The sequence below is a fragment of the Thunnus maccoyii genome, chromosome 14 (genome assembly GCF_910596095.1).
Source record: "Thunnus maccoyii chromosome 14, fThuMac1.1, whole genome shotgun sequence".
NCBI classification, from domain to species: domain Eukaryota; kingdom Metazoa; phylum Chordata; class Actinopteri; order Scombriformes; family Scombridae; genus Thunnus; species Thunnus maccoyii.
This window is the reverse complement of record NC_056546.1, coordinates 25,109,973-25,132,715: the sequence shown is the minus strand read 5'-3', so window position 1 is coordinate 25,132,715 and position 22,743 is coordinate 25,109,973. Positions and strand designations below refer to the sequence as shown.

At 41.6% G+C, this 22,743-nt stretch overlaps 2 protein-coding genes across 13 annotated transcripts in view; one reads left to right on the top strand and one right to left on the bottom strand.

Annotated features, from left to right (window-relative positions):
- The first annotated feature begins 748 nt into the window (after nt 1-748).
- The window catches only part of LOC121912177 (adhesion G protein-coupled receptor A1), a 181,311-nt gene continuing 159,316 nt past the window's right edge, over nt 749-22,743 (top strand). For 2 of the 11 annotated variants that reach the window (XM_042434299.1, XM_042434298.1), the window contains exon 1: nt 21,123-21,869. In XM_042434299.1, coding sequence (XP_042290233.1) covers nt 21,652-21,869 — 218 coding nt within the window. In that variant the 5' untranslated portion in view covers nt 21,123-21,651. Of the gene's footprint in view, nt 838-11,604; nt 11,752-11,885; nt 12,187-16,093; nt 18,902-19,360; nt 19,478-21,122; nt 21,870-22,743 lie in introns of those variants that run through there. The other 9 variants (XM_042434301.1, XM_042434303.1, XM_042434302.1 and 6 more) reach the window with 9 other exon arrangements.
- On the bottom strand, nt 1,188-5,064 carry LOC121912180 (homeodomain-interacting protein kinase 2-like). 2 transcript variants are annotated; one of them, XM_042434312.1, is made up of 10 exons: nt 4,645-5,064; nt 3,917-4,107; nt 3,634-3,819; nt 3,311-3,492; nt 2,956-3,079; nt 2,727-2,846; nt 2,530-2,622; nt 2,262-2,425; nt 2,013-2,167; nt 1,188-1,892 (listed from the first exon to the last, which is right to left on the bottom strand). In XM_042434312.1, exons 1-10 carry the CDS (start codon nt 4,706-4,708, stop codon nt 1,246-1,248), a joined length of 1,926 nt encoding a protein of 641 aa, XP_042290246.1. In that variant the 5' UTR covers nt 4,709-5,064; the 3' UTR covers nt 1,188-1,245. The 2 variants fall into 2 exon arrangements, with proteins under 2 accessions (XP_042290246.1, XP_042290245.1); XM_042434311.1 differs by having other exon boundaries at nt 1,188-2,167; nt 4,645-5,062.

The window sequence follows — 22,743 nt, the reverse complement described above, 5'->3', positions numbered from 1 at the left end:
CCGTGACGTCATCATAATGTAAAGTCTATGGGACGAGCGGGAGCTCGCGGGCGGGGCCAACAGGGGAAACACTACTGCGCATATTCAGTGGGCCGCACAACGCGGAAGCAAACCCGGAAGCCAGAAGCTTTGTTTGGCGTATGCGCCAGGCGAGCAATTCCTACACGACTGAACGGGCGCTATTTTTACTCCGGTATCCAGCTCTTATAATACATCCATTTATGCGCCAGGCGAGCAATTCCTATGGGACTGAATGGGCGCCATTTTTAGTCCGGTATCCAGCTCTTTTAATACATCCATGGGCTCAGGCGAGGAACCCGGAAGTGCGGGAGGTATGGAGTCTGTCGCTGCGTTGGTGGAGGCTGAATACAGTCTGAAAAGTTCGGCTTTGTGTGCGTTGCGGTGAACTGGGATGCCTTTACCTCGAAACGTTGGAGGCGAGCAACGGTCCAGTCTCTGATATTTGGCCCGGTTTGTGGACGCGGAGACTGCCGACTCGCAAATGAAGGCGCACCGCGAGTGCGCCGTGGTGGAGAGCGGGGAGCTGGAAGCCTGCATGATGAGGTTAGCTGCCGCTGAGGAGAGAGTTGGAGCTGGCTCCTACGACCATGCCTGTGGTGTCCAGCCCTCGCTGAAGGAGGAGAGGAAGCCTGACATCTGCGGGACTCCGAGGTCGGAGTCGGAGAGATCTCATTGGCGGTTGAATGGAGACGCCGGCGGGACAGAGGTACGCTGACCACCGAACGCAAGCGACTACGACGGGGTGTTCGGCTGCTTTCTGGTTGCTGCTGCGAGTCTGGTGGACCGGTGTCGAACAGATCGCCGTCTGGATCCATGGTAAGTAGTAACATTTTTTTAATTGTGTCTTTGTTTAAATCAAGTTTTGTATAAAGTGTTTAGGCGAGAAGCACGGTCTGTCTGATATTGAGAAATTTGAGACAAACAGGGTAGGATTGGTTGACCCGGTATAATAGGCTTGGCAGGTGATTAGAGGTGTGGTTCAGGCGTGGTTCTGCTCCCGAACCCAAGTTAACAAGTTAACTACATTAATAAAACTACTACCGCAGTACTACTGTTCCTTCTAGCTACTACCATCACTTTTCCTGCTGCCATTGAGACCACTGCTGTGGCTGCTACTATGATGGCTCTTGCAGTTGCTTACATATTCATACATTCAATTCAGTTGATATTTTTATGCATTTATTTTTTAATGACAAATTACACAGAAAATGAAATTAAATAGAATTATTCCTCAACATGTACAGAGCAACAACAGCAGCACAGGGCTCTAAACATCCTGCCGAAGAATCTCTTGATCCTTTTCAGCGGCTTCCTCTGAGTGTTTCTAGAGCTGGTGGCTGAGACTCCATCAGAGTCCATGACTGTATGTTTATCAGCTGGACCAGCTTCATCTGTGTCAGTCTCTGGAAGTGTAGCTGAGGCTTCATCAGCTGAAGATGCAGTGACTGGACCTTTGTCAGCTGAAACAGCGTCATACAGGTCAGTCTTGAGAGATGCTGTTGAAGCTTCATCAATAGAGGTAGAGTTGACTGCAGCTTCATCTGCTGCACCCGCAGCAGCATCAGAGTCGTTTCTTGGAGGTGCAGTTAAAGCTCCATCACTTGCAGATGTAGTGACTGGACCTTCGTCAGCTGAAACAGCGTCATACAGGTCAGTCGGTACAGGTGCAATAGATACTTCATCTGTGGAGGCAGAGGTGACTGCAGCTTCATCAGCTGCACCAGCGGCGCCATCTGAGGGCTCATCATCTGGATCTCTACCATTTGAGCGACTTTCAGCCTCTTTACTTGAATCAGCATCATTCAAGTCAGCAGTTAAAGGTGAAGCTGAAACCTCTCCAGCTGCAGATGGAGTGACTGGACCTTTGTCAGCTGAAACAGCGTCATACAGGTCAGTCAGTACAGGTGCAGTAGATGCTTCATCTGTGGAGGCAGAGGTGACTGCAGCTTCATCAGCTGCACCATCTGAGGGCTCATCATCTGGATCTCTACCATTTGAGCGACTTTCAGCTGAATCTTCATCTCTTGATTCAGTCACAGCAGAGTCTCCATCTCTTGTAGTCAGGATGGCAACTGTGTCTGCTGCTGCTGAGCCACCATCATCTTGTGGCTCTTGATGACTTGTAAGAGCAGGTGAGGCTGTCTCACTGGATGAAGCATGATGACAAAGGAATGAATGAATGAATACTTCAATCAATTTACCATCACTTTATCTATGAACTTAACCACAGGACCACTTACTGAGAGATGGCATCATCATCGTCACCCCGTTGGCTCATGGTTATAAACAGGTGACCCAGAGCTTGACTTGGGGTTATTCTCTTGTGAGGATTCAGACACAGCATCTGCTTCAGCAGGCAAACAAACTCTGTCCTTTCCTCAATCGTCTCTGCCTCTGGGTACAGCTGCATTTGGAAACAAAGTCATTGGATGAACTTCATAACTCCCAGAGTATTGCTGTTAATTCAGTATTTATTTGTACTTGTACAGTAAAGTGAGGACCACCTACCATCACAAGGTCATCCAGGCTGCTGAACCTGGTTGAGCTGCCTCTGTGATTTTGGGGCGGGAAGCCAGTCACAGCCTTGTGCTCATCAGCCGTCTAAAACAACAAAGAATATATGTCAGGTACTTTTTCATAGTTTCTACCAAATCAAGGGAACAATATCCAACCTGCTTTAAGTGCTGCAGGACAGACTTTCATACCTTTAGCCTCCATGCTGGCTTTGTGGAGTCCTGGTTCTGGCTGAAATAGAGCAGCGTGTGGGTGCCGTCATCTAGGATCTGGTCCTCCGGCTGACCCAGTGTCTGCACCATAGTCTTCATCTGGAGAAAGAATATAGAAAATGACATCAGTCAACAAGATACACCATATTTCTGTTAGTGTTTGGACATGGAGCTGCACAAATAAATCCAGGTGTATTAGATTACACACCAGGTAATACTGGCACCGCTGAGGGAACGGCACACTGCCAAGGTACAGGGTTGCCAGAACACCACCCAGAGACCACATATCTGCAGCTTCTGAGATGGGAAGACCCAGAATCACTTCAGGAGACCTGAGGGAGGAAGAAGAGAAGCACATTTTAGAAAATGTTACAAACAGTTCCTGCACAGTTTGACAAGTCAGCAGTAATCATGTTTGTGATGTTACAACTTAATGAGAAGATACTAAAATAATGCAAATTATATAAAGTAACATGAGTGTGATTGTTCAGTCACATTAAATATATCAGTTACAGTCATGAAAGAATGATGTAAACCATCAGAAAGACAAATCTGTATCTCACCTGTATGCGACAGGCTGCATGATGACGCCACGCTTGACTTCAGCAGCTTTGATGGCTGAACTAAAGTCAATGAGTTTGACTCTGAAGGGAGTTTCTTTCTGGTTAACCAGCATGATGTTTTGTGGTGTGATATTTGTATGAATCACACCAACAGTCTTCAGAGCTCCGAGTGCAGCGACCAGCTGAAGGGACAGAAGAAGAAATAAAGACGCCACAGTTGAAAATCTGCAAGGTTCTGAAAGTTGTTGTTCAAAAGCTGGTGCGCTGCTTCCATTGATGCACATATATCACTGCTTTTTGATAGAAGGATCAGAGCCACACACCTGTTCTGTGATAGATCTGATTTGCTGAGGAGAGAGCGGGTTGCCACGTCTCTCCCTCAGCAGCTCGTGGAGATTCTTGTCCAGCATTTCAAATGCAAGACACATCTTCCCCATGTGTTCGAAACTCTCACAGAATCGAACGACGTTGAGCGGATCAAGACCACGGATCATTTTCAGCATGGCCAGCTGGAGAGAAACAAGGAGAAATTAGACAGTTGATACAGCGAACAGTTAATGTTTGATATGTAATGAAATGTGCTGCTGAAAGACTCAGATGATCCACCTCTCTGTTGGGCTCCTGGGAGTCATTGCTCCTCTTCTTGAAGATCTTGAGGGCCACAGTGTCTTTGGTGTTTTTGTCTTGACACCGAGCGACTCTGCTGAAGAACCCATCAAACATGAAGTGCTGAAGCAGGTATTCACTCCAACTGCTTCTCAGCACGTCATTGGGTTGTAGCTCTGAGTTAACAGGTGCTTCAAAACATGGAGAGAAAATGTAAATCACTACGTTCAGTCAACACATCACGTACGAACACACAACTATACTATCTGGAGAGGACGAGTTCCAGACCATTTAAATGAGGAGCCTCCTCAAAGAATAACAGATTAGTCAAGAGCATTAAACTGAGTACAAAACCAACTCTGTAATCACAGCACATCATCAATGTGTTAATATTGTGTTATAAATGGTCACAAGTCCTTTCTGCAGTTTTCACTGAATTGTACATTTTTGTAAAAGTAAAATTTCTCTTTTGACATCAAGCTCAAAAGTAGATTTCTTTCTTATACAACTGTATTTGGTCTAATTTAGATGAATACAGAGCATGTGGTCTGCTCCTTTAAATTTACACTTAACTGTGAGATTTTTACCAACTAATATAATTTAATATGAACCTCATCACAAATAATAACTGAAAAACAGATGTGACACCATATGTCAACATATTCAGTAGTATCATGACTTTTTCCAGTGTTTAATATGAGAACATGTTGGTGTGTTTAGTCTCTCACCTCTTTTCTTTTCCTCTCTTCTTGAGGTCGCTGACGACCGTTTTCTGTTTCTATGCTTTCGCATGTTTCTTTGTCAAGTTTTGCTAATTCAAAGGAAGCGTAGCGCAGATTGACTTTGTGTTTCTCGTGTCTCCTGTCTGAACAGATGATACTGAAATGATTTCTGGCTGAAGTTCTCACTCATAAGCCTGTTCTGATAGAATGCAGCTCTATGATGTCATACTGTAGAAGAACTCTGTCATTTTCTAGAATGTCAGAATGTTCTGTGATAAAAAAACAACAAGTTTATCTGAAAACAAGAGCAAAGACAAACACATACAGACTGAAGCATACAGAGTTTGGTTGGGGCTCTGTGCTGTTTCCTGTTCAGGAAGAAAATCAATGTGATTTTGACTAAAGTAAAGTCACTTATCCTCCCATACATGTCAATAAATAAGTAAAACATTTAGCCCTTCAGCTCAGGTATTGATTATTGCCATCATGAATTAAGTTTTCAGGATTTTTTTCCAGTAACTAATAATAAGTAATTTATTCTTTAGTCTTTACACTTTCAGAAAATAGTAGAAAAAAATGCACATCACAATTTCCCAGAAGTCTTCTTTTTCACAAATTGTCTTTTGTGTCAAACCAACTGTCCAAAACTTCAAAACAACCAGCATAACATATGAACATATGAAACAGAGAAAATAAATCTTCACATTCAAGAAGCTGTAACCAGTGAATATTTTGCACTATTTATTGGCAGTGAAACTTAAACAATTAATCAACTATCAGAATTGTTGCCAATTAATTTTCTGTCTGAGACTAATCAGTAAATGGATTGTTTCAGGACTCTTTTACTTGTATTTTGCTGCATACGGGTGTTTACTGTGGTGTTATTTGGCATTCAGTGCTTTCTTCTTGTTTTGTATATCAACTTAAACTATATATTTTTTAATATAATCACAGTAAAATGTTTACATTTCAACACTCCTTCAGAAAACGAGTGTGAGACATTTTCTAGTGTTTTCAAAGGGAGCTCTTGGAGGCATTGATCAGAGCAGTGTGGTAACATAAAGACTTTTGATACATATGTACCTTGATGGTAGAATCCTATTGGAACTAGAGGCCCAGAATTTAAAAATGCATAGGCACTACAAGGGCTGTGTGGAGACTGTGTTTGGTCTTCTTTATCAGCTTTACTCTTTTCCTTACATGTTTCCAGTGGCGGTGTTTGTTTCTAACAAAGACAGTAATAACTTCACCAACAGAACTCAAGTGTCTTTTCCCGGGGTCGTCATAGAAAAGCAGTCCTCACCTTCCCTGTAGTCTTATACAAATTTGCATTCTGTAATATATTGTAGCGGAGCAATTCCCAGCGCACACCTTCTCCTTGCCGTGATTGTCATTTTCTGTGACAAAGTGAGTACGAGCATGTAAAACTTCAGATATATAATGAATGCACAACACTGCCTGATAACGCACAACACATCCATCAAGTGTTGTGGCGGCGCTACAACAGCCAGCAGGTTGAATATCTGTCAGCCTGCAGTGAAATGAATAGCCTGAATGGATATTGTAGGACTGTTCGAAACAAATAGGACCTTTACTGTAAACTGTAAACTGAATTGATTTTTGCTTCTATAAATATAGGTAACGCTGAAACTTGTTATAACATCTACAATAAAAGGCAGCGCAGCTTTTTTGTGCCACAGTGCTAGATTCGGTGGTACATGTGATGGATTGCAAAGAACTACTCATCCGTCATAAACTGAACTAAAGCTTTCAGAGTCTGTGCCAGTGGCAGATAGTGAAACGACTGAAATGCTGATGGAAAAACTGCTTCCAATGTATTTATCCTCTTCAGCACAAATAAAAAGGAAAAGGAGATGATGGATATAATAGAAGCTACATAGCTTCTCCACAGGCTCCTTTGTTTGTAATAATCAAACCAAGCTATCATAATTATTTTGACAACGCTGTACTGATCGGAGTTTCGGTTGTCATATCCTTGATACTAATGAAGAGATCTTTCTTTGAGATATTGCACTGACGCTATCACTCTGCCGTTGGCTTAAGAAATACAATTTTATGATGAAATATGTGACTAAATCTTTTGCTTTCACTCAGAGCATATGTCATATTTGAAGCGAAAAATACCTAAAAACACATGTTTCCTTTTAAATCTCGTCCACCCACATGTGTTCTGACCCAGAGAAACAAATCCGTCATCACTTCCATGTTGGCTGTGTCACCATCCACTGTCGCCATCTAGACAGCAATCTAAGTGAAATTTGGCAGCCGCTGGGCTGCGCTCGCCGCACCTCGCTGAATCATGATGTATGATGTTTACATAGCCATAAAATCCCCTCCAGAACTGCAATGCTCACTGCTTCCCCTAATTAAGAGCAAGTAGATATAAACACGGACACAACCTCACACAGTGCAGGCAAACACGTGCGCACACTGACAAGCGAGCAGATACACAATTATAAGTGCATGACTTAACATTCGTATAGACAAACAGGAGGTTAAGCACACTCACAGACATCTGGATCTCTAAGCAGCACATGATGCACTTAGAGAAAATACATACAGACATACACTCACATAATATATTATGTTACTCATATTGCTGTAGGCAATGGAAAAGGTAGATATCAGACTCAGCAAGTGTCAGGTTTCCAGTCTATAAATGGGAATGTATTCAGATGAGACAGATGTCTCCCCTGGTACTCTTTATGCTCCAACACATAATATGAAGTTATTGATCAATATAAATCCTCTAATATTCCCACTCAAATAATACTACCTGCTGTCTCTTCAGTTCATTATACAGGAATGCAGGCGTCTGGGGACAGTAAAAGCAGGGTCAGTGTAGTATTTATATGTAGGGGGGGGACGGGAAGATGTTAAGAGAGCTATGATTTTAATGTCAAAGCTTGCAGTGCAATGTGTGTGCTGCACAAACACCTGGTGCAGACGTGGCTTCTCACACACACACATACACACACACACACTCAAAGGAATAAGTCCAGTTGAAGAGCAGCCCTCTCTAGATTAACTTGTCACTGAAGTTGAGGGCCACAGTCCTCAGGGGTTGTCTTATCCCTGGACAGATTGGCCTGCTAGCTGCTCCTTGTTATTTAGTGGGCTCTTATCTGCCACTCTGGACCCAGGCACTATCTCCAACACGCTGCAAAAAAAATGTACTTGAAGCAGCATTCAATCTCAAAGCCTTAATTGGAAAGGAGTGATGTCTTTTTCAGTAGGGCACAAAAAAGAATCAAACTGAATTTTAGAAATTCATTCTATACTGTATTAGAAACAACAAAGATTTTCATGTCGCAAAACTATTTCTTTGTTCTTATTTAGTGGAAAGAAATCTGTCTGAAGTGTCTCCACAGCCAACATGTTCCAGATGTGTTCATTTCAACTGATTTTAAATGGAATGTTAATCAACATGATTAATTATATGGAAGTGGATATTGTTACAATATGTTTATATAATTCAACTGCAAAATTCAACCATTTATTTACCTATTAGGTAAATATTTACACCATTTATCCATTATGATTCCAACTATGTAGCCATTACTTTAAGCAAACTATTTCAACCATTTCCATTACTTTAGGTATTTCAACCATTTGTCAATTACTTTAACTAACTATTTCAACAATTACTTTTAGGAGTATCAGCCATCAAGCATACTTTTAAACTGGCTAACTATTTAATCCATTACTTTAAGTGATCTATTTTAGCCATTTATCCAATGCTTTTAGACTTCTCTCTTTGCTTGCTATGCACTCTCAATTACAACATGTAATGAAGCTGGCTCAATATGCCAACATATATTTCAAAATCTAATTGTAATTTATATATTCCCTAATCTTTCCACATATACACACTGGTTAAAGCAGAAGTGCCCACTCCATGGTGCTTTCATGCACCACGGAGTGAAGTACATCTCCTCCCAGCCCAGAGAGTCACGAGAGCCTGATGGATGATAACAAACCAACAACCACTGACTTGGAAAACTGTCAACTACAACCTTGCTGGAAACTGACAGGTGTCTAAAAGCACATGCATGACTGAAGCAAAGTAATAACATTTCAATGAGTCTGTAAGGTCAGGCTGTATTGCCAATCCCATAGGCTTACAGGTGAGGATTAAATAAATATAATAAAATGAAAAAAAATAAACTGTGGAAAGACTTGAAAGAGGCAGTTGCTACCATCCATGGACTGGAATTATCCAGTAGTAGGAGAGTTATCAGTCTTCTAGGAAGGTGCCCATGTAGATGTCAAAACAACATTTAAGCAGAACAGATCTATTTACAAGAGGTAGTGGTGGTGAATATAGCTGAGGGAAGGAGTCTGAGATTTATATCAAACACATATCAAGACAGATTAGAAATCTCTGTGGATTTTATTTATTCAGACACTTAGGATCAGTGATGACTCACATTTGCAACCGGACTTCATTTTTCTAACTAATGTGAATCAGCAACTTCTCTGAGATACAGACACAGGGAGTTGCAGGAGGACTGAATATCTGGCTGTTTAACAATGACTGCTTGTGAGCCCTCGTCACAGGTTCAACACTTACTCATAATGAAATCATCACATACTGTTGGTTGACTGTACCTGCGCTCCAGAACGACTCATACTGACGTTTCCAGAACGACTCATAGGAGCGTTTTCTAATATGCTGCTTCTGTTGGCAGTAATTGATGTTTTATGGTGTGACAAGGCTGTGGTTAATGTCTGGTTAGGTTTGGACACAAAAACCACTTGGCTATAGTTAGGGAAAGATCGTGGTTTGGGTTAAAATGATCACTTGAAATGTGGTGTGGGTTAAAGTTACTTCCTTTATGTTAACCTTGCAACCTTTGTTGTCATGGCAACAGTAAATACCACGACAGTTGAAGTTACAATTTTTAAAAACTGTCTCGACTCACAGTTGGAAACGTGACACTCGCGGTTGGAAGTGGGAAACAAACCGAGGTCTCCTGCAGCTAAGTCCATCCACCCATCACACCTCCTCCTAATATGAAAATTTATCACCTTATATCAACGACATCTGAACGTCCTCAGCTCATCATTACTACGGCTGCTAGATGGTATAAACGTAACTATAGGGGTTTTTTTGCCGGCTGAGTTTTCTATACTGTTGTTTTTCTCGGGACAGGCTGCACGGGTTGCATATGTCTGAGTTGTAAGCTGTTAAACTGAAGAGTACATTTAATTTTAGGTAAAACTATATGTACTACATGTACATTAATATAATTTTAGAATTTTGTTCATTATTTCCAACCCCAGTAATCACATTATGATTAGATTACAGGTTGGGCACCGCTATGCTACATTAACAATGTTATTGGGAGTGTGACTGATACTGGATTTTAATGACCAGTATTGATACTGATATATATGAGTCAAAACGTACGCATAAATATAACAAACATTTTCAATAAGGATCCCTTACATTTGTTTTCTGAAGAATTGTGACCAAGATACATACTGAACAGGACATTTTACATTTAAAAAGTAAACTTGTCAGTCCTCTCTGGTGGACCAACTATGAAATGAGTCTGTAACTTTGTTTCTGTATTATCTCAAACAAATCTTGGCAGAAATTGCAGAACTGTAATTCCCAAGCACTTATTAGCTGACCGCATATATCAGTGCATTCAAATCTCCTAAAGGAAATGAATAAAACTCGCTGCGGCTTCAGCAGTAATAAAGCTTTAACAAATAATAATGATTATTTAAGAGAAATGTAATATTTTCATGAAATGCAGCTCAGTATCTCTGTCATTAGGTCTTTTTATTACAACATTCCAGACTGAACTTTGTATTTACATTCACATTATTTACAGTAGTTTGTATAGAGATAAAATTGTTTAGACCATTCAAGGATAAATGTGGTTTGACATTCAACAGATGCAATTAGAAAATTGTCAAAACACATTTTTCATAGCGATTACCAACCCATGACAGAAGCAACTGGCTGTTGTTTAGTTATTATCTCTCATGACTCATATGTCTGGGCTAAAGTCTGCTGTTCTTCTTATAGTTTTCCTCTAATTGTAAGTTGTGTTTTTCTTGGTGGACTGAACGCAGCCAGAGACTTGATTGGGATGTTACTGGCCCACTCTCTTGTCGGCTCAGCTCTGCCTGCGTTCTCAACACAATGACAGGATGTGATGTCACACAGTGCCAGTCTCCCGTCTGTGCCAGGGCCCTGTTGGCATTTGGGGAGCAGCGGTGACCAGTTACCCACAAATAAAGAATCTATAGAGAGTTCACTCTCACACACACACACACCCAGATGGAAAGAAAATAAGGGGTCAGATGGTTTATTTCCGTCCGCATTTAGAGTGTGTGGGTACTCCTCTGTGAATGTCCTTGTAAAAATTCAGTAGACTGTTTATTTTTGAATTGACGTGAATTTTGTTGAATGAAAGGAGATCAAGTGGGCTCATTTGGTGTATTGGATGCTGAATTGGTTTTTTCCACTGGAGGTTCTGAGAATAGCTTGACCCCTTCGTGACTGACCAGCAGGCACATTAGACATGTCAAGCCTCTTTGAAGATAAATCCTGTTGGACTGTCTCCTTGGAGACTCGGGGATAGACAGCGTGGAAAGTAAAATTAGGAAAAAGCTTTTCTCAAGCTTAAAAAAGAGTTCTACGCTACGGGGAGTCCAATTTCGACCGGCGAATAGCGCGTCAGCTAATTCTCTAAGGTAAGCTACCTGTTGGCTCTCGACAACCAATAGTAGCGCCGCTCTGCTCATGGCCAGAGCCGAGATCCTGCAACACCAGCACCACGAGTGACGCTAGGGAATCAGGGTCAACATTTTGCTTGGCAAGATTCCAGTGTCATGAACTAAAGGGAGTGAAAGGGAAGGGAATGGAATGAGCAGGGGGGGAAAAAAGAGAACAGGAAAAAGAGCTAATATTTTTAACTCCTGCAGTGCGTCACAGAGATGTATGGACCCGTCTGCTGAGGATAATGGTGGCCAGAAAGAGGAGTATCCTCAGCCAGGATCTTTCATCACCTTCTGATGTCATTCGCAACTTACGGCTTGCCTCAGGTTATGTCTCCATGATGTCCATAAGAGGTAGTAAATAACTCCTTCGTCTATTTTTGTAGCCCTATTTTTTATAGCTTTTCTCTTCTATGTACATATACAAAAGAGACTGAGATGCTGAGCGTGTGTGTGTGTGTGTGTGTGTGTGTGTGTGTGTGTTTGAGTGAGCCGTTCGCTGTGCAGACTGTTGATTCAGCTGGAGCCTCCTGAATGCCTGACAGCCAACTGACATCCTCTGTCACTGGGCGCCGGTGCGCAATCATGACTCAATAAGCCCAGGAAATCAGGGGAGAGCAAGAGAGTGAAAACACACATCAGGGCCAAGCAGAGCGGAGAGCAGCGGAGCAGAGGTTAGCCGGCCTCGGGGGTTTGAGGGCTCTGGCGCTGCAGCTTCGAGTTACATCCATCTTGTTCCAGGACCTCCCTGGAGAGTACAGTATGTGTGAACATGAGAAACCCTTTGGGGTGAGTTGACTTTATCTGCTCTCCATAGGAACATACTGCTCTACAAATCTCAAACGCACGCAGTGACGAAGTATTTGGTCGAAATTAAGTTACAATAAGACCGGAGTTTGACTTTTTGGCATGTGTTTCCTCACATAGAAATTATTATGCCGTAGAGGTGTAATTTCTGTGAAAGTGACAGGTTAAATCAGCTAAAAGGAAAGAGAAACGTGCTGCACTCTGGCTGTGTTTTGTTGCCCAGCCTGCAGTCACTGCTCTCTGCACAACTGGGCGCCCCGGTGGGCTAATTGTTAAGGTGCATGCTATGTAACCGCGACAGCTACGGTTGTACTCCCGGCTGTGGGACCCTTGTTGCATGCCATTCTCCTCTCATGTACTTCTCTCTCTCTCCCTGTGTTTCCCGTCTTTCTCCACTGACTGTCAAATAAAGGCAAAAACTGTTATCTAGCTAGTGAGATAGCCTCAACTAACTTTAGCTAAGGCTAAAACGGAATTTACTTATTGCCTTTCCCTATTTGTAATTGAAAACTATCCAGTTTGACGAACTGACATCTTCAAATTCAGTTTCCTTCTGCATAACTGCTGTAAATACCTAGCTGAACTTCAGCTAAAGCAGCAATAACTGCTGTCTCAGTTTGTGAAACCAGTGGAAGTCACTTAGTGTGGTTAAACTACCGACAGTAAACTTAAAATAAATGTTTCATATGAATTTAAATATAAATGTTAATAGAAGATGGACCAGCACACACTAACAAAACAAAGATCGTGTCCTTATAAACCATCTAATGATACAATAAAAGTTAAAGTAAAAAAACTAGTTCCAATGACCAGTAAAGCTTAGATAACACGTTTTGTTGGTTAGGTATCATGGAGATTCTATGGCAACGAGTCATGGTTGCAAAATCAGCCTACAAGGCCTAAAATGAAAGCATACAAGCATTTCTGTTGCTTTCTGCCAACATAGAAAGCATTGCAGGACATCATCAGGTGCATGGTCCCTCCCTCTGTAGAAAGGAAAAAAAGAAAAAAAGGAAACTGAAGAGACTGTTTTTCCAAAGAGTACCCATCTGTTGAAGCAGCTCCATTCCCTCCTCCATTAACGCCAAATGCTCTCTGAGTACAGCACTGAATTAGGATTAATTTTCCTGTGTAAGGTTTAAAAAAAAAAAAAAAAAAAGTATTTTATGAGCTTGTCTGTGAGAAATATGTTTATTTCAAACCTCCACCATTAATATTAAAAATTTCAATGAGGGCAGGGAAAGGGTGCTAGGCTCGATAATTCCAGTGAAAACCAGTCGTAAAAACCCCAGCAGTCTCTCGGAGGCCCTCTGCTACCGCATCCAAAATTTGGGGGGACTGCGATCTTTATTGCCTCATGACAGTTGTGTAATTAAGGTAATAAATTCCCTGCTTATTCATGTGTTAAACTTATGCAGCTATTTTCACAGTCAACTTGTTCATAACGTGTTGAGAGATAATATTTAACTGAAACCCTGTCTGTTCTCATATATATGTATATATAGATATATTTTGCAGAGTGAGGAGAATTAATTGACAAGAACAATAAAATAAAAAACTTGGCTGAAGTTCTTGCTGTATTTCAGTCAATAAAACATGTCAGTGGTCTGGTAAGTGAAGAATGAAGCCCTGTATTCCAGACATGGGTCAATAGCAAGTGCAAATTAGTATATAGAGACAGATGGGTGGAGATTTCCTGCAAAAAGATACTGAAATGAGACTGTTTAGACTCAGAGAAAAGTACTTGAGAATGATTTTTGTACATTTTCTGTGGGTGACAACATGCTTAACACTGTCTGGATTTTCCCAGTTTGGTAAATCCTAACCATCTGGCACTTCATCTAGTCAAAATGAATTATTCAAAGTCTGCTATTACCTGTAGTCGGTTGCCAAATATCCAACACATGTTGAGTGTAGTGATCAGGGATAGCCTAGAACATCATCCAGTTTCTGTGCTGGAAGGATTTTTACTCTGCTCTGCCAGTTTGGATGATTCTCGTTGGTACATTATATTGTCATGTTGTGTTTCTGTTGACCCTTGCCAAGAGGTAAAATTGTATAACAGCTCCTCTGCTTTTCAGCTGCAGAATTTGTCACTGATACACTTGTTTACTGCAACAAACCGTCTAGATTTTCTTAGAGAAGCCCTCAAGATTTATTGAGACCAGCTGTTCAAGGCTATCGGCCTCTGAGACTGCTCCACGTATGACCCTCTGGTTTCTGAGGCCACGGTTTCTTCTCTCAGCGATGCCAGCCGCGCCCCTCCCCCTTGTGCCCACAGCCCGCTGCATCCTCCCAGTCTTTGCTGTGGTGAAACAGCGGTGGAACATTCTGCGGCGAGGCAGAGCCACACGAGCCAAATAAGCGGTTTCGACCAATTAAAGAGTGTTTTGAGCTCAGGGTTTGGTTTTGATGGCAGACTGAAGGGTTCGTGAAAGTGTGAAAGCATTTGGTGGGATGGAATGGTCAGACACAGACAGGGGGGGAAAAGGGCCACCAATATATCCGGACCATGAAGTGTCCATGAGAATGTGTCACTAAAAAGCCCAGAGTTGCTTCACTCTCTTGGCGAGCCATCCCTTGGTGAGGCAGGGCTTAGCTGGAGGTTCATGCGGTGAGCGACATATGCTTTCTTTATTTCCTCCCATCCATCCTCTTTGATGCGGACGGGAAACAGAAAAGAGATGTTTCTGTATGAAGGCCATGTTGAGGATCAGTGGATTTGCAATGAATTAAGGACGGTTTAAAAAAAGGCACCACTCACTGGACTGTAGTGCGAGCGGGGATGAACTGGGGCCTCGATATACTCGCATCAAAGTGTCCAGCTGTAAGCCTCTCACAGCAGCTATGAAGATGTCTCCAGAATGAGCCAAAGCGTGTCTTTTTAATAGAGAGGGGCGGCAGAGAGATAAAGAGAGATCCACAGACAGGCGTGAAATATCTGCCGTGGGAGAGCTTCAGTGCTGACTCTGTGATGACCTATCTCACCACTGAGAACAAGTAGCAATTATGCTGCAGAAATGGGCATGATACACCAGTCTATGGGAGCCCTGCCTGTTACCCCTTGCTATTCTAAGTTTACAGCTAGCGGGGTCAGAGTTCACATGCAAGCTGCCCCTCAGGGCTGTTTTTGGATTCATCCTTTCTAACAATACATCATTGTTTGAAATAAGTCATAAATAGATTCTGGCAATATATGCTCATTTTAAGCATGTTTTTGTTCCTCTGTTTCCTGTTAATTGTTTGAACCATAAACAGCGAAAAGCAAGTGAGCCAGTGTATGAAACTCCCATCAGTTTTTGTACCTCATTTTTTAAAAGAAAAGTACAATATACTTTAGTTTCTACCTTTTCCCAATAGGGCCCAGTATTGTCTTTTAATTCCCATATCCATGATTGAATCTCACCAGTGGGACTGTTTGGTTTATGCTTCATTCAGTGGCTCTGTCTGTGTCTGTGTTTGTGTGTGTGTGTGTGTATGCATGTATGCATCCTGCCTTTTCCCAGCTCTCTGAATTGCACACAACCCCAGAATAACTCAGATGACAAATAAAGGGCAGCAGGCAAATGTTTTTTTAATATATGGCTGCAAAAAATGTCAATAGAAATAAATCTGTTAGTCTGGTCTTAAAATCTTATTTATCTTTAAAAAGCGAAAAAAAAAGCCACAGGAATAAATATCCTTACACCCCGAGGATCAGCAAGATGTGTTACGAAATATTTTGACTTGTTTTAAAAGAGAACCGAGATGAGCTCAAAGGTGCGAGTGAATTTTGTGCACCCTGCCGGCAGATTGTTTTCAATGTTTTGTTTTATAAGAAATCTTATTTTAAGACTGGAAACATGATAAAATGACTTGTTGAAATAGTTTTTTTTTTTTCTTTTTGCAGTGCCCTTCTCCTCTGCCAGGAAACGTTCCCATGGTACTTCATCTCCTCATTTGGTCCCTGCTCACGCAGGCCGGATTATGGATGGAGACTAGAATACTTATAAGGCCAAGTTCACTGCTGCACCACAGACAGAGCTGGGCTACGTATCCCTCTGTTTCTCCACCAATACTGAGTGTCAAAGCAACAAAATAAAAGCCACAGTAAACTGCCTTAGAGTATTCCCAGTCCAAATAGCTTTTATTCGTGTCAAACTTATTGTTGAGGATCGGCAGAAGGGAGCAGAGCGACCTCCATCAACACTAATGATGACAAATGAGCAGGCCGATGAAATTTCATGATGATCTCATTGCGATGTGAAAACAAGAGAGAGGAGTTTATGTGCAGCGTGTTTATGAGACTTTAGAGGAAACAGTGATTACAAATGAATATACCCGACTTATTGTCCGCAGCCTTCCTTGAAAACAATATGGTGAAAAAGTTGTCATATACCCCGTTTGTGAACGAGGTGAAAATGACATCTGGTTGTGATGCAATGCGCATTTTCTCAAGCAAATAAAAGTGGAAGGAGGAAGGCTGTGGAGGCAATAGCAAATCCACATTCTCATAAAGGGGCCTCAAAAGATTAATTTCAGTAGTCTCTGTTTAGATCATTAAACATACTGAAGTCCTTGTGCTGTACCCTGGTGGTTGGTAGCCAGCGGGTCCACCCTGCCGCTGTAGGAACACTAACACGCCAGCTCACACCACATCGTCCTCTCGTTCTCAAGTTTAAAAGTAGCACTGGTTTCCCAAATCCTCTTGGCACCTTTTTTACTGTAAATGTTAGTTTATTGATGGTAAATTCATCCCAAGACCCCTTTTTAAACAGGAAAAGGAGCCCATATTCTCCAGCGGATAAATGGAATTAGACTTTTATACTGTGTTGTTGTTGTACTCGTTAGAATTAGCATGATCACTGGCTCAAATGCTAACCGCTCACAGAGATGCCGGTTAATGCACTCTCCTTTGCTCTCTATAAAATGATAGAAAAGTACTTTCTATATAAATCTGACTTGATTTGACTTGACTATTCTTGACCAAACTCCTCTGGGCCTTAAGCTGGTTGAAAGCCATCGGCTCATGTTGGTGTTCACTGTGTCACAACAATACATGTAAGATGTGCCCGGTTGAATTTCATCAAACTTCCAGAAGCACATGTTCATACGTGGAAAAGAAGGATTGTGTATATATGCTGATTAAATGTCTGACTAACAGAGAGACTGATAGGTCATGACCTTTTGGGATTTTGACATGAACCTGCCTCACTTCTCATAGCCCAAGTCGCCAAATGGACAGTAAATACACTGTTTACACTCTGCAATTACACACAAATGACATAACTGACTCTAATACTGTTTTAAACATATTTAAATCTGCTATAATAGATTATTTGGGGCACTTGAGGGCAACACAATACACAAGTAAACACAGCATCGACAGTTATCACTTAGTAAAGTTGATATGGTGAATGTGCTAGCTAACAGTTGCCTGTTTACACATCCAGCAGAGACAGAGCAACATTAGCATTGATGCGGAGTCATGTTTGTAACCATCTAGCCAACGTAAGTCCAACATTCACTCTCTTTTTAGCTCTGTGTGGAATATCTGACTCTTTAGCTGCTAAATGCACCACTATGTTGACCAGCTAGTTGCTAACTTTAGCTGTTTGCCTTTTGGTGCTGGTCAGGTAGTGTTCAGTGGGTTTTTCGAGTTTTTTTTGGTTTGTTTTCACTGGAAACAGCTGCATTCTGTGGCTAAAAATGACGCTGGCGAGAGAAGTGGTAGGGAACCAAAACAGTAAAGTTGCAGCCGGAAAAAACCAAAACAAAGGAATGCTGAGGTGAGCTGCAGATTCAGGTGATTCTCTTTGGGTTTGTCACAGTAAGCATCACCTATACTCATTTGATTAATTGTTTAAATAAAAGGTTAGATTAGAGCAGCTTTAAATTTGACTGTTTTAGGCAACAAATATAAGATAGCAGGATTTAGTATTTCTACCCTGACACATATAACCAGGCAGGCTTTGACTAACTTTACAGACAATACAGTTAGACAGTTAAACGAATTAATAAAATGAAAACTGGAAATATAATCAGAGACGGAGTATTTGGCTACAGGGATTTAGATTTATGACCTCAGTATTTGTAAAATCCTGGCTACAACCTATCAGTACAGGCCTAACAGGTTCACATAAAAACAATGACATATACAAAATATATAAAAACACCATTGCTCTTTAGGTGCAATTTCAAATAATTTAACATGACATCAACTGTGAAGTGAAAAGTGTATTTTTACTTCGTTTGCAATTATATATGACACTGTTATACAAAAGAAAACCTTTACATGCAGACTTGATGATATTTACACATAGAAAACGGAAAATTTGACAGAAACAGAAAACAATAAGTGCACAAAGAGCATGTGGTTTAAGTTCACATGTAGGTTTTTGTGCAGACATTTCAACCTCAGCTGCCTTCCTTCAGGGGAAAACACAGAGGGAGCGTTACGGTATCATTTTACTTTTTCACACCCTACAGATAACACTATTATTAATGATTGCACCATGAAACCCAAAACCACCTGCCAGATTTGCTAAAGCCAAAACAACAGTTCTCACCTTCTTTTTGCACAGCTATATCAGCGACGAGATGGGAACTCCATAAAAGCAGAATAAGTTGAAATGCCGAGAGCCTTTCTCTCAAAAGTCATGGAGTAATAATGAGAGTCTGTCATCCTGCTGTACCCTGGCCTCTTCAAGTGGAGCAGGTAAATATTTAGTGAGGACTGTGATTGCTGCCGGCCATGGCCTATTCATCTCTGTCACCAAGTAATAATGGAGAGCCGTGAACACTAATGTGAAAGAGGGAAAACATGCTAACATGCTCTGCAGAGAGCGACTGTTTGCATTGCTTCAGTACAATTGACTCCATCCCTCCATTGTGCGCTAATGAGTCTTTATCTTGTGTTAACACTGCGCGCAAGTGTTGTTTTAACGACAATGTTTGTGTTTTCATCAACTGTAAAGCATTTTATAGTTCAAATAATGTTGTTTGTGCTGATTAGTGATCCCATTCAAAAGGGGTTGTCGGTGTGAAAATACCGCCCCTGCCAAAAAGAAAACCTTTATAGAACAGACTCATGTACATGTGGTTCTGTTTTCCATTAAGAGCATACAAGTAGCTCAGTGAACAGTCATGGCTCACATCCAAGGAAATGTTTCTGCAGGCTCCATTAAAGATGGATCACTTCAAATTGTGATGTCAGCTACACCGGGTGACTTTCCTATTGGCTTCCCAGGGGTCAGCTGGCGGGAAGATCCTCCTCTGCACTTACAGCCACGAGGTAAATATACATCTGTGTAAACAAGCGTGAGTGACAGTCCAAGGGGGCGTCATGGGAGCACAATAAGGAGGGAATAAGGCCTCCATATGTGTATAAACACAGAGGGGAGGGATGTGTCCTGCCCTGTGTAGCCTGCTCCTGTAGAGAGAAATGGAGTCATGTTTGCCTGTCAGACAGAAGAAAAGGGAACACGGGCTGCTTGCAGGGTCAGTGGGAGCGGCTTCAAATCCTCCTTTGTGCTCTTGGGCCTGCGTCGGAGACAATGCGGATAATGAGGGAGGAATTTGGCACAGGGTGAAGCGGGCGCGTACACACACACACACACACACACACACACACACACACACACACACACAGGGGAAGCACCTCGCCCCGGCCCCGGGGAGCCCAACCAGCCAGCTGTCTCAGCTTCTGTCTCCCCGGGGCAAGACGCTCTATACACACGATCCACCATCAGGAGATGTGATTGATGTCACTGGGTACATTTCATTGTGTGGGCTGTTCAAACTCTCCATCCTCTGATAAGAATAAGTCTAAATTCTAGGATCACTTGTGAGACATCAGATTACATTGTCTGTTTTCTGTGTCAAGAGGGATCAAGTGGCAGAATAGTGTTAATGAAAGCCGAAGCTGTATTTTTTTTACTGTAATTAAACCTTTCAGTCAACCTGTTTCATACACAGACACATTTATTTTCAAGTCACAATCACAAAGTCACATAAAGACATGTCAAAGACAACTAAAACACTCATTTTTTCCTTTTTTTTTAAACCATTTTTGAAAGGTTTTAAGTTCTGCTGTAACAAAGCAAGCCATTAATCATCTGCACGAGCCCAGCATTGTGTTACTTTCTCAATCTGGTCACTTTCCAACTCATATTCTTTATTTATTGCCATCATTGAAATGGATGTCGGGTTTTACAAGTGTGTCCTTTGCTCATAAAGTGCCCAGTGCCTGCAGCGGCTTCTCACTGCAGCTAATCAAAGCAGTGCAATATGGATTTTCATACATTTACATGACGGTGCAGTTCACTGTAAAACATTCTTTTAGTTTTAGGATATAACACAAATCTTATTATGGGGGATTATAGGAAAAAAAGATCATGATCTAGTTAAAGTTCTTGTGGTGATTCAGAAGTTATTTGGGGTTTAGATCATTTTCAGTTTGTGTACAGGCCTCAGTAAATGGATACAAACAGTTTCTTCGCAGCTGTTCCCCAGTAAATAAAGAGAATAAAACAAACAGCAACACTTTTCATCACGCAGTGTAAATGTTTGTGTTTGAGAATTCATGCCTGGCACACATACAGTGCATACTGCTGCAGATCCCAAAGACGGGCCCACAGACCTCTATGGACTCTTGGAGGTGGCACAGTAGAAAAAATGTTTAATTTTATCGTTTTTCTGCCAGTGATTACTGTCTGAATCATAGAATTTTTTTACTCCCACACGCTCTTGCTTCCAAGGAAATAAAAAATATGTTGTAAGACTGCAAGGAAACGATTTTTTCAAGTGTGATTTAGTGATATCAGATGTTATCAGATGTCTGCGGCCTCTTGCACAGCATCTATTAGGGGTCCCTAACATAAAAAGTTTAGAAGCCCACGGTGGAGCCTGCCAGGACTCGGCGGGGAGGGACTTTCTGGACACTGCATGCGCAAAACAAGTCCAAGGGCGCAAGAAGTGGATGATGAGAGTGAATGACAACACGGCATGCGGTAGCTCAGAGAGGAGAGGATATTTTTGGTGGATCAAAAGGGACGATTTTTCATCTCAAACACACATTTGATTAAAGCTGCCCCTCGGAAAGGATGTGGCGCAGTAAAGTTTATCCGGACTTACAAAGCGCGCCGGTGGAAGTTTTCCCTACGCATGCAACAGCAGAGGAGACAGTTTGGAGGATTTATAATCGCAAAGAATGGCAAAGATAACGCGCTCTACACCGCTGACGTTTCTCTTTTCTCTTGGGTTTATAAAAAGCAAAAGTAGCGCGGAAAGTTTACATCTCGTGGTAACGCAGCAGGTGACCAACGCGGCATGAGATCTGTAGCTGCAGCTCGATCACAGGCTGTACTTTAATACGATTGAAGGCAATGTGAAATGGTCCCGACTTGTCACAGAGTCTGGGAGGACATAACTTGAGAGGAGCGTGCGTTTCAAAAATCACAGTCCACCATGAGAGCGCTGAGTTTACTGTGCGTAATAGTCGCGCTGTGGCAGTCCAGCCTGAGCAACAGAAACTGTCCGGACCTGATTGTTGACAGCTGTCACTGCTCGGCTGAGAGGTCCAAGGAGCTGAGCAGGCAGCACGTCCGCGTCAAAGTTGTATGTGATGATGTGGACTTGATGGACACCCTGCAGCCCAGTTTCCTACCCAACAGAACCGTTTCCCTGTAAGTAGGCTCCGTCAGCTGCTTCATACCACTGACAACACCTTCTAATAAGGGGGTTCACGTGTGACCCAGGGACCCCAGCCAACTTTTCATTTTCTGTTGATTCAAATACTAGTATTGGGATACTTTCCTGTGGATGGAAAGTTGGCTGGGGGACCTGGAGCTTTCTAAAGTGCCCCTGGAGATCCATAAATCCCAGTTTAGGGACCTGAATGCATGAGCAAGAACATTAAGTGTTATAAATTGATTCCACAAGGTTAAACCGCTTTGACACGATTCATCAGTAAGTCTGGATAAAACGAGTTTTAGAAGGATGCCACACATCAAAAATGAAATCAATAAACTACAGTTTATATTTCTTATATAGGGACACTGTATTGATACCATAAAAGATTTGAAAAACACCATAAGGTCACTAAACTCACCCAACTTACCACTTCAGTGATATTATAGAAATACTGCAAAAATCAACTTAACACTCAGTAACACTGTAAGTTCCTATGGAGATTATATTTTTCTGTACTTATTAGCTTAAATAAATTGAAATGCTATTTTGTCATGGTACAACATGACAAACAGAACCTTTAAGGCTGCAAGTATTGATAATTTAATTTATGGATTATTTTGTTGATTAGTTTTTAATAAAAATTGTACAGATGGACTGTTTTAGGCTATAAAACATCAGAAATGTGACTATCAGAAAATAGTTAAAAATGCTGATCCCAAGTTTCCACAGCTGAAGATGACTTCTTGAAATTGCATGTTTTGTCTGAGCAACAGTCTGTAAAAGGTAATTATTTTATAAAAATATAAGACCAAAAAAGCTGCAAATTCTCATGTTTGAGAAGCAGAGAATGCTTGACATTTTTGTTTT